This window comes from Pseudomassariella vexata, assembly GCF_002105095.1.
Source record: "Pseudomassariella vexata strain CBS 129021 chromosome Unknown BCR38scaffold_4, whole genome shotgun sequence".
In the NCBI taxonomy this organism is placed as follows: Eukaryota; Fungi; Ascomycota; class Sordariomycetes; order Amphisphaeriales; family Pseudomassariaceae; genus Pseudomassariella; species Pseudomassariella vexata.
In genome coordinates, this window is record NW_024467959.1 from 2,283,395 (window position 1) to 2,298,908 (window position 15,514).

Sequence of the window (15,514 nt, forward strand, 5' to 3'; positions counted from 1 at the left end):
AAAGCCGCAAATGTGTCTCGGTCTCTTCATGAAATATTTCGCGCTGAGCTAATTCTTCACTTCCCGCCCTGGACTTTCTTGGGAAGGGATCCTCTTAAGAACTGCATCAGGCACTCACAATATGCCAGGCGCAATGATAAATGTTAAACATCAATAGCAGCTGAACGGACACTAATGACCAAGATGGAAATACAGTCACTCTTGTTATTGGTTCCTGGCGCCGTCGTTTGCAACAAATGACTTACACCACTGGTTGACGTTAAATACTCGGCAAATGATGGGAGATCTGAAATCATAAGGGCAACCATGTCACCCGTATGCGTCTTCCTCCCATGTCGCAGAGCAGTGTCATCAGAGTTTTTAGGAAGTTGAAGGAAGTCGGTCATGCCAAAGCGATTGTATCCTTCAAGAAATGCCCAGCAGGCTCGAAGTCTAAGATAGATGAAGCATGTCATCTCAAGACGATGAGATTAGGGTAAATATTTCAATTGGCGCAATCCTTCTCATAATTCAGTATTGTTCCCCATGGCAATAATGCGACTGATCGTCGTGAACTATCACAGATAGCATATCCCAGTCCGTTCATTGTGTGTTAGTGGATGCAGGCCCCACGCTAGGGCGAGACAATATGAGCAAGTTTTTGTCAAGTTTTCCCAACGCCGTTGGCCCACTCCGATGGGTCGGGCCCGACTACGACGTAGCTGCCACATATCCGGGGAGTCGTCCAGATCTAACTGGGTTCTTCCCATTTTCTCATCTTACCTATGTATTGTGCTACAAACCTAAAATTGTCAGTCCTGGGAGGAACCAACCTTTATTCGCGCATTGTCTCACATCCGGTGCCTAACCTCTACTCGTTCAATGATGATCCTATCCGTACATATGTAGATCCAGGGATTCGAATCCCAGATTCTTGCTCACCTCTGCTGCTTGTGAGCGCAAAAAGGTGAAACAGGTACGGCCGGGCCCAGGTTACTGGAACCTGAGGTAGTGGGGGAGTTCATTGCAAGTCGAGGTACTTAGTTGAGTACATCTAAGCAGGTAAGCCGCATGGGTGCCTGTACAGGCGGGCGTGGATCCCGAAACGGTCCAGTGAGACTACAGAATGGAGAATACTGGGCCTGAAAGCTGACGATTTGCTCTTTAAGTGGATGCAGCCTTACCACAATCAACAAATAGGTCTTTCTTTCAGATTCAAGCGATTTGAACATACAGTCTCTAACCATCTCCTCTTCCTATACGTCTGAAAATTGTTGAGTACTCGGTCAGATATTCAAGATGGATATGTCAACCATGACGATGTCAGGAATGTCAGGCATGACTCCAACAAGCAGCAGCGCAATGTCTACCAGCACCATGGACATGTCCTCCTCCTCCTCTTCCTCCTCTTCAACAATGTCCATGACCGCGGCCGAGATGGCCATGGTTTTCTTCCAATCCGTCACGACGCCCCTTTTCGCAATGGGGTGGACTCCCTCCAGCACCGGTGCCTACGCGGGGACATGCATCTTCCTCATTGTCCTGTCTTTCGTACACCAGGTGCTGCTCGCGCTGCGGTGCGTGTTATTTCCGGCAAGTTCGAGGCCTGCCCCCGACCGCCTGCCTTTGAGCGATGAGTATGGTGATAAAGAGTCGGTTGGAACGAGGATGAAGGCAACTTGGAGTAGTCATCCGTTTCGGGTGGCGACAGAGAGTTCGAGGGCCGTGTTTGAGGTTTTAGTTGGAGGCGTGGCGTATTTGCTGTAAGTTGAACACTGTTTTGCGATGACCTCATGAGGACTTGTTGGAACGTGTCTGACTTATTATGTATTAGTATGTTGGCCGTCATGACGTTGAACGTCGGATATTTTCTCTCGGTGCTGGGTGGTATATTTTTGGGGACATTTGTCTGCGGCAGGTTCAGCGGCGTCGATCATCATCATTGACGATTGGCGGTTGAACTATGAGGCATAAGAGACTTCTGTGTTGTGAGATTTACCGGTGAGGATTACATCTTGCGTATAGCATTCTTGCATGAATGGGGGTTATCAACGACACCAGATGCCTTCGGTCATTTTGTTCTGTGTCAGTTGAATGGGGTTTGAATTTCCTCGAGCTCATTCACTTTTAGCGCATAAACACCTGTAAATTCATGGGATGGTATCCCCATCAAGACCATCTGATTGTTCTTGCATAACTGCTGTCGGACGAGTGCTGGGACTCGGAGGCTGTCGTCGTCGAGGACGATTTTCGATGTCTGGGCAGCAACATGCCATTGACTGCTCACATGAATTTGCAATTTGAACTTCATTTTGATTCATGATGTAAAAATCGATCTGCATAAGCTTGGCATCAGGAATTCGGTCGACGCTGCGTAACTAGCATATGTTCTCACGAACATCGTCGTTCTGATCAAGTACAAAACCAGAGTGGACTCGAATAGTGGTACTGGATATCTATAATCAAATTTGCTAACTAGTAATTATTTCGCCCAGCACGTAAATATCATGCATATCTTCAGGCATATACGCCTCCGTCCTCGAAAATGAATAAACCATAGCTTGTTGCCAATCCAACATACCCCCGAAGATTTCCTTCGCCGACCGATTACCATCTAGAACAGATGAAGTCAGCATCGCGATTATATGTAACAGAAAAAGAGGAAACTTACGTAAAAACTTCGGAATGCAAATAAACTTCCCGCGCTCCCGCCTCAGAGCTCAGTATCCTCAATTGCGCATCCGCAGCTGCATTCTGCGTGTCCTTCAATACCGCCGCCGGACCACAAGTGGCTATTCCAACCGACACTCCGGGCCTAAGCGTGCTCTCCCTAACAATAGCCGAGATGTCTGGTCGTCCACACACAATTTTGAAAGGGATACGCCCGGAGGTGCTCGTGGGGGGGCCAGTATTTTCCACCAGCCCCTTCTCGGCCCGCGCGTCCAACTCATCGGATGAATTTATCGCTTGCGGTCCATAAACAGCTGTGAGGTACACCATTATCTGGATGGAGTTCGCGTCCCAAGAGATGCCGTTTTCTTCCATGAACTCCGTCAAAGCTTCCTCGTACCATTCGGTAAACTGGCGATCTCGCGTGGCGATGACGACTTGCATTTGATGCCGTGTGCCCTCTTCGTCAGATTTCGGCGTTCGATATAGGTGCAGCAACGTGTCCATGACCAGGCCGACAGATAGAGCAGAGCCAGCACCACAAGCTATCACGAGACTGTGGTCGTAGCTATGGAGCGGCTTGGTTTTGAGCCCACCATATGGCCCATCTAGCAGAACAGGTACGCTGAAGTTGGGTTGCTGCGCCGCGAGACTTGCCAGGCGGCCCGTCATACCTCCCCTGGGAGAAACGTAGAATACGAGTTTAGACTTCTCCGCGTTTCTTTTCAAGCTGGGCACGCTGCAGATGGTGAAGGGATGCGCCGTAAGCGCGTGGGGTCCCAGAGTCAGGAACCGGAGGAAGAAGTGCTGGCCCGGCTGCCATGTCGTGTCGATGGGGACGGTGATCTTCATGACTAGGTCAGACACCAAGGCGAAACTGGCGCGGTGCGAGACCCCAAACTCGAAGTATGTTCTGATCTGGGAGTACAGGAACGATAGGGTGTAGAGAACTCCGGTTGCGATGAAGTAGTCCCTGCTTCATGTCAGCCTCGCTTGAAGTCTTGAAGGTAGTCAGCAGTGTAGAATTACCACGAGGTCAAGCGGAAGTCACAGTGCAAGAAAAAGAACACAACAAATAGGATCGCGGCAAAGTAGTGCGTGGCCTTGAAAAACTCATAGTATCGGTTCCTGTCGCAGGTTGATTCAGTACTGCAGTCATCCCTTGTCAAGGATAAACTTACCTGATCCAAGGAAGAGACATGACTTGAAGATACGCCTGTGGAATAATAGCAGCAACACCCGTCCAGTAAACCACGCTGGTGTTCCATTGCAGTACCATGTCACCCTTCCAGATGTGGAAGATGATGAATGGAAAGGTGTGTACGAGAGCCAGGGCGAACATAGCCCAACCAACCCAGTTGTGGAAGACGATCAGGCGTTCGTGTGATACGCCTGTCAGGGTAGCAATCATATTGGCCTTGGTCGGTAGTATTCTGTGTTCATCGTATAAGCTGAGAGCTTTCGATGTCGCATTCAAACATTGCATGCTCACATTAGAAAGGGCAAGCAAGCTAGTGCCATCCAACCTGTTCTTGTAGCAAGTGGCGGCGAGCTTCCGTAACTCAGGGTGCGAGTGTTAGGCCAGTAGTAGGGCGAAGGGCCCAGGGTCATTGCTGTGTGAATTATACAGTCAGATACTGCCATTCAGAGCATTGATGAGCAAGTTCAAACGGACTTACCCAAAAAGAACGCAGCACCAATAATCAGCAATGCCACTACTGCCACAGAAGATGTACCCGTGTGAAGAGCTTTTACTTCGTAACGACGATATGCGATAAAGCGAACACTGCTGACCAGTTTCTGCCACCATGCCTGTTTCCTAAGTCCAGAAGGTGCCAGCCTCAAACTCCAGAAAGCGATGGTACACAGGGCGATGGCGGCGATGAATAAGTAGACGGTGGGCAGCGCGAAGCGATGATCTGCTTCATACCTGGACGAATGGGTCAGAAACTAAAGAACAAGTATTTCGGTGTTTCTTTGATCGAAGACTAACCAGTACCGCCAGTATCCAATGCGATAGGCACATTGCTCTGCCGTTAGCTTGCAAGTGTCTGCCCGCGACGAATGGAGCATGACCGGCTGGTCAAGCCAGCGCACTATTTCCATATCCATCTTGTTCGATTTGGCAATAACCTTGGTGTCCAAACAGAAGTGCAAAGGTCGGATCCCCTAGATGACTTTTGAAGTCGTTTGGAGGAAAGAATAAACACGCTGTCGCACGCTCCGAGGGAGCAGCTCGTCTGATCTTTTGGGCATTGAGAGAAGGTTTTAGATTGCACCCATTTCCCGTTAAGTTAGGGTGCACTCTTTGCGGCGCATCACCCGTACCCAGAATTCACGCGTGCCGTCGAATCATGTTCAATGCTTAGTCTTCCTTACTCACTGTGAAAGGATCGCTGAAGGGGTCATTGCTGGGCTGCCAGGTTTTGGCGATGCGGCGAGTGGACCACTTCTGCTCACAAGTGCTGTGTAAGTACCGCATACAACGGGGTATATTCCCAATGACAAGCTTTCTCTCCCGTAATCTCACCACCTGCTTTAAATGAGGCGTTATCTCGGAAGAACGCCTCAACTTGCTCTTTAGTACATGTTCACATCTTGCTGGGCGAATTACGTCCCGTCGCTTTGACTAATGCCTACTACGAGGACCCAATGTGGCTGTCCTCGGTGTATGGCCTCCGCCAGCGCGGGTCAGATTGCAGGGAAACAGCATAGTGGGTTCGGCCGTTCGACAAGTTAGTATGAGGAAGTACTTTCGCATGTTTCTTCGCCTGTGATGGTACTTCGCACAAGGTTATTCGGCCGTTTCACCGCCCCACCCTGGGTATGCGGAATGGACCCGGCAAAAAGGGTATGGTGATTTGGGGGGCTGATATATTTGCTCAAACGTGCGCACATACGTGTAGTCGCAAAGACGGTAGCGGTAATCGCGGGGTCGGATCTGTCGCTCTAAAATTTGCGCTTGTTTTGTCAATTTTGCCGCGAAATGCTTACTTCAACTGCTTGATAGCTGCTTGTCTTATTGACGGAGAAGTTGGCAAAGTTGGCAAATTGTTTGATCCAGTTTGGCTACTGGGAACAAACATGCTCAAAAAGAGATAGAACCGAACGTGCAACGTCTGGAGTTCCTGGAAAGCATCATGTGCCAACCGGAAAAAAGAGAAACAAAAGGAAAGAAAAAGAAAAGAAAACATGGGTTATGCATCTTGATCCTCATCTTCGTTTTTTCTTGTCGACCTTCTCCCACACGACGCAAAGGCTTCAGGCACCACTATTCGAATATGAAGGCCTGGTTAGGCACAAGTAGCCACGAGTGTTAAAAGAATTTCGTAGCTACTTGGAACGCGTAATTTGTCTTGGTTGTGATAAGTTCTTGCATCTACGGAAATTCATGTCATGATGACACGTGCAATAGGTTAAAACATTCGCAGCCGGAAAATATAGTGTAAATACTTATGTCTTGATAAGCCAACACTTCTAATCAAATGCTGTAGTTTCCCTGGTCAGGATGGCTGCTACTTATAGCGTAGAGTATTGGGTCTCCACGCATAACATCGGTCTGTTTCTGTCCTCCGTTCAGTATACTGTTCTACGCAAGCCTGCGGCTTATGAAGACAGTGACGTAATAAGCCTTCAATCTACGAAATACAACCCTTAACACCTAGGCTGCTTTCTAGGGAGCTTAAGGAAGTCACCTTATAGGATAGCCCCTTACTCTTGTATTGTTTTGTGCTCATAAATTCTAGGTTTCCTTATCTGTTCCAGTCCCAAGTTACCGACGTTCTAGGTTGCTACTGTTTCAGATACACTCCCTAGTAGCAATTTTTGTTCCATAGGGTTAGCTATTGCATTGTGGGCAAATGGTCTTGTATTGATGGTGTCATGATCTCTGCAGAGTCCTGAAGGAAGTGAACGGCGGCCGTAAGGGCCTTATACAGGCAGGACTTGTATGGTTCGATGGGTGGTGGTCATCTTAGCCCATAACGTACGGTACGTGGCCATATGTCCTTCCAAGACTGGCAGTCTTGGTGTAGTAGCCTTGAAGGTCCGACACACCCCCTTAGGGCCGCACCCTATGCGTCGACCCCATACGAAAAAGAGTTTTCAAGGTTTAGAAAGTGATTTGTTGTTTCTCCTTTAACCTATACTGCTGCTATACAATCTGGGAGAAAGAGCAAAATATAAGGGAAATTCGAGAAACAATTTCAAAAGAATTGTGTCTGGGACTTATTGATAGTGTCCTTTTTTATTCTTTAAGTGATCAGAAAGTCGTAACCGTGGCCGTGGCCGTGGCCGTATCTCCACTGGCGACGGCACCATATTCGGCACCATATTTAGCATCTGAAGGAATCATTGTGCTGCTGGGGCCTTAAGGCCTTGGTGAGTCCATCAGCGGCAACTTCGGCTGACTTCCGGTGAGTCAAGTCCATAGTGTCTCTCTGGTATTCCTAGCGTAGCCAGTGGTTGTGAATGTCGATGTGCCTTAGCTTGGTCTGCAATTTTGCCGTTTCTTCCACAATAAGCCGAATAGTCTGTTTTTTTTCAATCTCAATTGTTAACCATTCATCCAGATCGACTCTCAATTGGGGAAGTTGTCTCTCAAGTGCTATAGCTTCCTTAACGGTAGCCGCCACCCCCTTAAGTTCGGCCTCCGCATTTGAGGTGACTACTATATCTTGTTTGCTGGATCGCTAGGCTATCGGGCCACCGAAGAGCTGAATGACGAATCCCATAGTAGACTTCCGGTCAGTGTGATCGCCAAAGGACGCATCACTAGACACTATGAGATTGGGGGGTTGGTCCTTGTCTGGAATCTTGCCGCAGGACCCTCTGTATTCGATCACAAGATCCTTCGTGCCAGATAGGTACCGGATTTTCACTTGGTCGATAAAGGCTTGGTGCTATGGACCAGGATTCTGACTGAATTAAGCCAGTCTGCAGACGGCCTCTGCCACGTCAGGTCGTTAGGTTATCGCGTACAGTACGCTACCGACCTTCCTGATACAGTCGTCTAGTATCTTCGCTAGCCTCGCCGTCAAAGGCTTCAACTCTTAGTAGGGATTCCTGGGCACTTCTGGAAAGCTACCGACCGTCTGAATTTGGTACTGTTGGACCAATTTGTCAATATATGACCTCTGTGACAGCCACAGGCGCCGAGTAGCCCTGTACCTGGCCACTTGTATGCCAAGGAACCATTTGAAGTCCCCTAAATCCTTCATCCTGAAGCGCCTGCTGATCTTCGTGATAAATGCGTTTATTGCATCTAACTGGCGCATTTACAGGTCGAATTTAGCTGCAATTGCCATAAGCGTACGGAAAGATCGTCCGGCCAGTGTGCTGGCGTACGTACTGGGAGATGAGCTCGGCTGTAAGTCGCCTTTCACAACTAGACGAGCCTTATACCGTACTAAGTAACCGGTTTTATCGAATTTGTACGTGAACACCCACATCAGAGGGATGCTGAACTGTCCTGCCACCTCGGCAAGTGGCTTTCTTTCCCGTGATACTTCGTTGACGCTGTGGAATTATGTGTTGATAGCTTCCAGCCAGTAGTCCCTTAGAGGATGTCTCATCATTTCCTCCCAGTTCCTTGGGGGAGGGGGGTGTCTCTGCGATGTAGACCCTTATGATAATAGGCGACGGAAAAGGCAAAGTAGCTGGTAGGCATAATCTCTGGCATCGAGAAGCTCTCACGATCTAATTCCTGCAGTACTCCGATTGGTCCTGGATCTAAGGCATTTAAGTCCCTGGATTCACGACCGGTAGCCGGAGGATACGTAACTTGGCCTGAGTGGTCGGCGGTTGCGGTTGAGGGGTCTGTTCTGCCGCAATTGGGGCCCATTGGATATCTTTTTCAGAGATACTGGGTGCTGGAGATGCCAGCTGTGGTGTAATTTCGGCCTCTGGGGTCTTTGCCAGATAATTTCGTCTAGGATTACTTCATCCTCTTCTTCAGGCCCTCCTCTCATCCCCTCAGCGAAGCCTGTTACAGGTTCTGGAATCTGTAGCCCTTGAATGAGCTGGCCCAGGTACCAGTGCGCCACGTGGCTTGTAAAAGACGTCTTTATCGAATTTGACGTCTCTGGTTATTATGACCTTGTCAAGGAAGGGTACGGAGTATTCTTGAGGAATGAGACCCACCTATGGATTCGAATTCTGGCATCTCCCCAGAGCACGATATCCAACTTCGTCCCACCGGCCAGTAGTACGTCAGACTCTATAGCCGGTCGCCGATTTGTGAGATTTGCGTCACTATTGATTACGTGGACGTTAGCTCCAGTGTTGTAAATGACCAAATTCTCCAACGAATAGCTGGGATGGAGTCTGCGGTCAACGTGGAGTTGAGAGCGGCTGGGTTCTAGACTGCTGACGTACCAGCTAACGCTAGCCTCTGGTCATTGGGTTTATCTTGACCGAAGATGCCATTGCGAATAGCATGGACTTTGGCCTTGAGATGCTGTAGCAACTTGGCGTAGTTGGATTCCACAGTCTTCTAGACACTCATCCTAGTGGTCCAGTTGGCCGGTTTGATTAGGATAAGGTGGTGGCACTCCTGCCACAAGTGTTTCCGGCCGCAGAGACATTTGGGCTTCTGCAAAGGTAGCCCTGGATACGCTACTGGTATCATCGGTGTTGAAGTCCAAGTGTTGTTGGAAGGCCTCGGAGGTCGTGTCTACCGTAGCATGTCCTCTCGACTGGCAAGATGTTGATGCTCCTATGTGGAGTTGAATTATGGGGCAGCTGGTCGTATTCCTTTGACGAAGCTGTACTGAGGGTGCTTGCCTTGAACTACTTCACAGCCCGCTTCGAAGGCGTTGATGTAGGCCGCCCACCTGTCAGAGAACTGAATGCTACAGGCCCCGGTGTAGGGACGTGCGAGTCATGACCTAATATGGAAGTCTTGGTATACGGAACAATCGGAGGAACTAGTGCTCTACGGCTCCGACTCCGCGCTCTAGCTATCTATGTAAGGGGCAGGTGTCCGGGAAGAAGATAGAGAGGGTAGAGATCAATGAACCATTGTGGGCACCCCTACCTGAGACTACCCGTGATCGCCAGTGACCACCCGGTGCTACGCAGGAGGGACGCCCATTACTCCCCTCCACTCTGTACTATCGCCTTCGGCCTAGCTGTACCCTGACACCACCAAGCATCGGCCTATTTGGCTGCATTCTGCTTCTGGGCTGGCCTACAGGCCCTCAATTAGGCAGCCTCCATAGCCATCTTGTGGGCTTGGGATTCTGGGTTGAAGTAGCCCTTGATAGCCTTCATCTTGTCTGTTAACGTTTTCTTAGTGCGAAAGATGGGGTATCGTTCAGGGCTGATAGTACTGAAGAACCAGACGGCAAATTTGTCGGCTTTCTCTTGAAGAGCTTTGAATTCGGCAAGTTCCTCACGATATTGGTAATAATGTTGTTGCCAATTAGTGTATTCGAGGTCCGTCAGGTCCGAAAGGTCTGTGGCGTCCTTATTGAAGGTACTTGGATGCGGATAAGTTGGTTTCTTTGGCATGGCCGTGGGCGTGGGGTTGGATGGATCGATAATTTGCCATAGCTGGTGGCCAGCAGTGAGTTCGGCCACTAGTATCCACAGATGCCAGTCCTTCTTGGACTTCAGGAACACTGCTTCGAACATCGGGTTTTGAGAGGGCATAGTTATCGATGGCTTCAAGTAGCTGACTGCTGTAATGGTGGAGGGACGGCAGCGACGTCAGAATTGCTGAATCCGTAGAAGATGGTCAAGATAGAGCCGGTGCGGTTATTCCGGGGTCATAACTATTGGATTGTGGGCAAATGGTCTTGAATTGAAGATGTCATGATCTCTGGAGAGTCCTGAATGAAGTGAACGGCGGCCGTAAGGGCCTTATATAGACAGAAATGAACGATGCCGGTCCCACAGGCAGGACTTGTGTGGTTCGACGGGTGGTTGTCATATTAGCCCATAACGTATGGTACGTGGCCATATGTCCTTGCAAGACTGGCCGTCTTGGTGTAGTAGCCTTGAAGGTCCAATAGTAGCTAATAGTGACTTCCCGACCTAGCTTAGTAGTAAAAATTACTTCTTGGATCAATGATAAACCCTATAGGTACCTTTTTTTAGAACCTGTCTTTCTCTACTCCATAGCTTACAGTAGAGAAGTAAGTGCGCTATAGTCTCTTTTGAATTAGACCTAAAACTACACTCTGTATCGTGTCTATGCCCTATATGCTTTGGGTAGCGTCGGTCCTAATGCAAGCCCTCAATAAGGCACAATTTCAGCTATCAACCTTGCGCTCCAGTGGATACAGTAAGGCTTATTTTACATCCAGCGAGTGATGTGCTAGAGGTAAGCGCGACCCAGTACGTTTTATAGCTATAAACTGACGTGCTTGAATGATAATTCAATTTGCAGCATTTGAAAAGACCCAGAGTAGCGCACTTAAATTTTCCGAAGTAGAGAGTAAGGAAGAGTGAAATAGGAGCTGTGTTTGAGAACCAAGAATGGCATCACCTAAGATCCGTTGAAGAGTCAATTCAAGATACAGCTCCATATGAACCATATCCAGAACTATCGTATAACATAATGAAAGCTGCAATAACTATCGCAAGTCCTCTTAGAACAGTCACAGCGTAAGATTTCAACGTGAGAAAGAGAGAGGAGTTTAAATCTCCCGTTGTCCTATCGAAAACAAGATACAATCCGAGCCTTTTTCAAGTAATGCAGAAGATATAACTTAGTTTGAGATTACTAGATGATATAAGAAAGAGTTAATGAACAGCTGGCATAATAAACAGACATAGCTGTAATGTTCTGAAGTTGCTCTTCCAAGCCAATCCAGCTTGGACTAACGTACCGGAGAACGGGAAAAAGCGCTTCGAACATTGTCAAGCTTGCCCCGATGCTAACTCAAAAGAGAATTTGTCAATGAAGGTCTAACCCTACCGAGGTTTCAACTTGCGAGAGGTTACGTCAGTATTAAGGTGGTTGAAGAGTCGGAAGTCCGACACCTGTTTGCGCTACCCCAGTTAAACCAGGAGGGCAAAGGCAGTGTGGCTAGTGCATGATTGCGAGGTACTCATGTATTTTCATAAACGGTCGGAACAACCTCGCCATGTCAACCTGGTGAACTAGGGTTGGCGTGTATATACACCAATACCCTCACCATTCTCCGGATTTTGGTTGCCAATGCTAACCTCACCGGAGGCCCTGGTTAAGCAACCTGATTGGTTTATGGTTACTAAGGCTCAAGTAGCTATTTTGACTGTGCTAGGGGTCCCTGACAGTCGTACTTTTAGGTAATTTGAAGGTCCTAGAGGTTCCTACCAGCCCTATAGGACCCCTGTAAGACTTGTTAGCTCGCCAATCTCTGCAAAATGTCTGGTACTTTCAACTCTAACGCTTAAGCCGCTGCCCTTATGCTATGGAGGATCTAATTGCCCCTAGAAAGCCGACTCCAGTGGCATCGCCATCTCGCCAGGCCTCGGCTGACGGCTGAGGCTACTCTGATACTCCCGGAGGCTCAAGAGCACTTTTTCCAGTGTTTCCGTGGCTTCACTTTCTCTGAACGCGGTAAGGCCGTCTTATCATGAGCGTGGGCCTATGGCCATAATATTCAGAAGGAAATGAATGTGAGCGGTTATTTTCATCTGGCGGTAGAATAGGCACTTTATAGCGGCCAAGCCTTGACGTCGGTATCATAGGCATGTGCCAGACACTACGAAGTTAGTACAGAGCAGGCTTGATAAGCCGGCTAGATACTCTGCTTGGAGCCCTGACGGCTGGAAGAGCTATGAAAAATAACTGGCTAGATGAACCGGACGAGGCTATAGCCAACTCCGCCAGCATGTTCCCGGGGGACAGCGCCGGTGAGGTTAACAATAGTTTCATATCTTGGAAGTAAATCTAACCAAAAAGTCACCAACCTCACCTAACCTCACCAGGATCACTGGTTGGTCAACATCACCAGCGCCTTGCTTACCAATTTGATCGCCAACCAACTATTGGATTGTGGGCAAATGGTCTTGTATTGAAAAGGTCATGATCTCTGGAGAGTCCTCCAAGAAGTGAACGATGCCCGTCCCACAGGCAGGACTTGTGTGGTATATATTTCCTTCCAAGACTGGTAGTTTTGGTGTAATAGCCTTGAAGGTCCAACACCATCCAAGGGGGGATAGTGATGTTGTTGAAGTTGGTCCGACCCTTGATTGTCATCACAGCGTTTATTGGTGTGTTGGATTTTCTCTTGGGTCAGTCGTTAGATTGTTCCTCCACATGAATTTCCTCTACCAGTGACTATACCGTATGCTCTGCGAAAGGCAACCTCCTCAGATGATAGTAATAGGCGACTTAACACGCGATTATACCGCAATTATAGTGCCATTGGCGGTGTTTGTATGACTAGCTGCAAATGGTATAATAAGGCTTCATTAAGACGTCTAACATAGTATTTGATTATGGTTAGATCTTCAATAACAAAACCTCTAATGTATTAGTGTCCCTGATATGCTCAGATGACCAGCCCTTCAAACATAGGCAGCTAAGAGGCACATCATTCTGTACCTCAGACCCTTACGGCTACCTTCGCACTAGGCCTTTTTTTCCTAGACAGAGACCACTTCAGTTCAACACAACACTATTTGCACATAATAAGGTCAATAGCAATCAAACGTCTGAGTGCCATATTGGACATTTCTACGGACACAAACACATATTCCATATTCAAACCACTCCGTTATGATTATCAGTATTCTCTACTATTGGAAATCAGAGATCGGTACTTATCATTCTCTACGGTGTAAGACCTTCGAGGAATTAACTAGATATATTTCCAATGTGGAACATTTTACACACAGCCTTGCCGCTGTCTCACTTCTGATTAATATTGCTACCCACGCAAAGTCCGTCGAATATTTCGTCTCGTGTTGTATGCCCCAGGCTCACCAGCCGTGTGCTGGATGCAGCGCTTGTGCTTCCTATAGATAACCTTTTCGTAGTTGCAGATTCCTGGGAGTCAGTCTCATCATCATCACCATACAGCGCTTTTGCCTGTATTATCCACATCTTGATATGTGGCATTCAACATGGCCTGGAATCCCAGTTTGCAATTTTTTATATGTTGTTGTATATCAGCGACCATAAGAGACCGGTGTTAGACACTGGTATCCCTTTCGAGGGCCGTAAAGTAGGGAACAATTAGCGTGACTATTTTAATGAACACTACAAGTGTAATCTCTCCACAATTTTCTCGACGCATGCCAGCACAATGGAGGACGTTGGGCACCATCGGGATCGGGTGGCTACGGATCCAGAGGCTCAATACTTGATGAGATATTCGCGGAGCACTAGCCAGCAAGAATCGGTTGTGCATGCGAGTCAACACGTTCGTGGTGGATACACGCTCATGGGAGACGAGCTCTTGCTTGTCATGATGTCCACAAAATGACCAGTGAGACAAATGAGGTGGCTCCAAAGGAGCATGCGAGTTTAATATCATTTCCTTTCCGATAGAATATGTCGAACTGCCGGTCATCAAATTTCACAGTTGCCATGGTCTAACCTCTGGCATCGAACTGAGTTGAAGTATCTTCATTGAACCATTAGTTCAGGATGTAATGTGATTGGGGAACTGCCCACTGATCCTACTGTTGGCAATACAGGCAAGAGGGTTGTATTGGTGATGATGATGATGGGACCAAGTCCCAAAGGCTGCAGCTACGGAAGGGGCAATTGGCCCAAGCGCCGCACCTAACACACAGGCGGTGTGCCTGGAGCCCCCAACACTTACAAATTCTCTCAACATACTGCCACAAGTGCCCAGCTGGATTTGGTTACGTCTACCCAGTGGTTATCTCGAGGATCTACCGAATACGTATATTTCACCCTGAAGGATTGGCATCTCTCTGGAGGTGGGAGGAAGGGAAATCAGGAAGACGGGGAACATGGCAGTCCCACCTGTATGTAACATGAGTCAATAAAGCATATATTTGTCGGATAACACGCCGGCACAACGGTTAACTAGATAATATATAGTGGCCTATGCGCTTGCCAAAAGCGTGAACATACGGTGAGATAGATTTTGGTCCCATCGGACTCTCGCAAGACCAAGCGGCGATTCATACTACCGAGAAACCAGAGTATCCAGGCAAGACCCCATCCCTCACATGTCTCTACCACTACCCGGACTTGATAAGACTCTTACCGCTTTCGAACTAGTCGGTGAGCTCTACATGGAGTGCAACTCGGTTAGCTACCACGGGGTCCGGATCGGTAATGGGTTATTCTCGACTCCGGTTATGCTTGGTATGCTTGGTATGCTTGGTGCCTGCCTCTCCGACTCATTCACCTCGTCGGACATGACAATTGAGAACGAGTTCCTGTGGTGAATGAGCACACTCGACAACTCGGATCAATGACGCGACGAAGCCCCTGGGCAAGGTCAACATACGACGTAAACCCGCACTGGTTTGTGTTGGACCAAATTGACCGTCAAAAGACGAGGGACCCACTCGTTGTAGAATGAGGTATTTTTGGTAGTTATAAGGTCTGACAGTTTGCTCCAGTCTGCCACTGATTTTGCTCACCGTTCCGAGTCTTAATATCTCAATAATATCGTTACCTGGGAAGGGGGACGCCAGTTGGAGCATTGCAATACCTTGTGCCAAGGCTGTAGACGACATCAGGCCTGCACCATCCGACGTCCATGAGTTGCGGGATGGGGCATGAGGAGCCAGCAAATAACCTTATGAATTGAGCACGTTTTATGTCAGGAATCTGGTTGAGGCGTGTATAGGCCATCTTTACCCATGCCGTTCGATTGGTAGAACTGGAAGCTAAGGAGTTGGCATGGCTGATAGGTTGTATGGCGTTTTCGACTACGTTCAACCA

The 15,514-nt window shown here is 48.3% G+C and overlaps 2 protein-coding genes across 2 annotated transcripts; one reads left to right on the top strand and one right to left on the bottom strand.

The window, feature by feature from the left end:
* Positions 1-1,422: 1,422 nt before the first annotated feature.
* Positions 1,423-1,925, top strand: BCR38DRAFT_456310 (Ctr copper transporter; the record flags this gene model as incomplete). Its single annotated transcript, XM_040861902.1, has 2 exons — positions 1,423-1,742; positions 1,814-1,925. The coding sequence occupies 2 exons, from the start codon at positions 1,423-1,425 to the stop codon at positions 1,923-1,925; spliced, it is 432 nt and encodes a 143-aa protein (XP_040718220.1).
* Positions 1,926-2,646: 721 nt separating this feature from the next.
* Positions 2,647-5,179, bottom strand: BCR38DRAFT_510821 (ferric reductase; the record flags this gene model as incomplete). Its single annotated transcript, XM_040865020.1, has 6 exons — positions 4,643-5,179; positions 4,329-4,579; positions 4,142-4,262; positions 3,831-4,082; positions 3,679-3,798; positions 2,647-3,622 (listed from the first exon to the last, which is right to left on the bottom strand). The coding sequence occupies exons 1-6, from the start codon at positions 4,759-4,761 to the stop codon at positions 2,647-2,649; spliced, it is 1,839 nt and encodes a 612-aa protein (XP_040718221.1). The 5' UTR covers positions 4,762-5,179.
* Between the last annotated feature and the right edge of the window lie 10,335 nt (positions 5,180-15,514).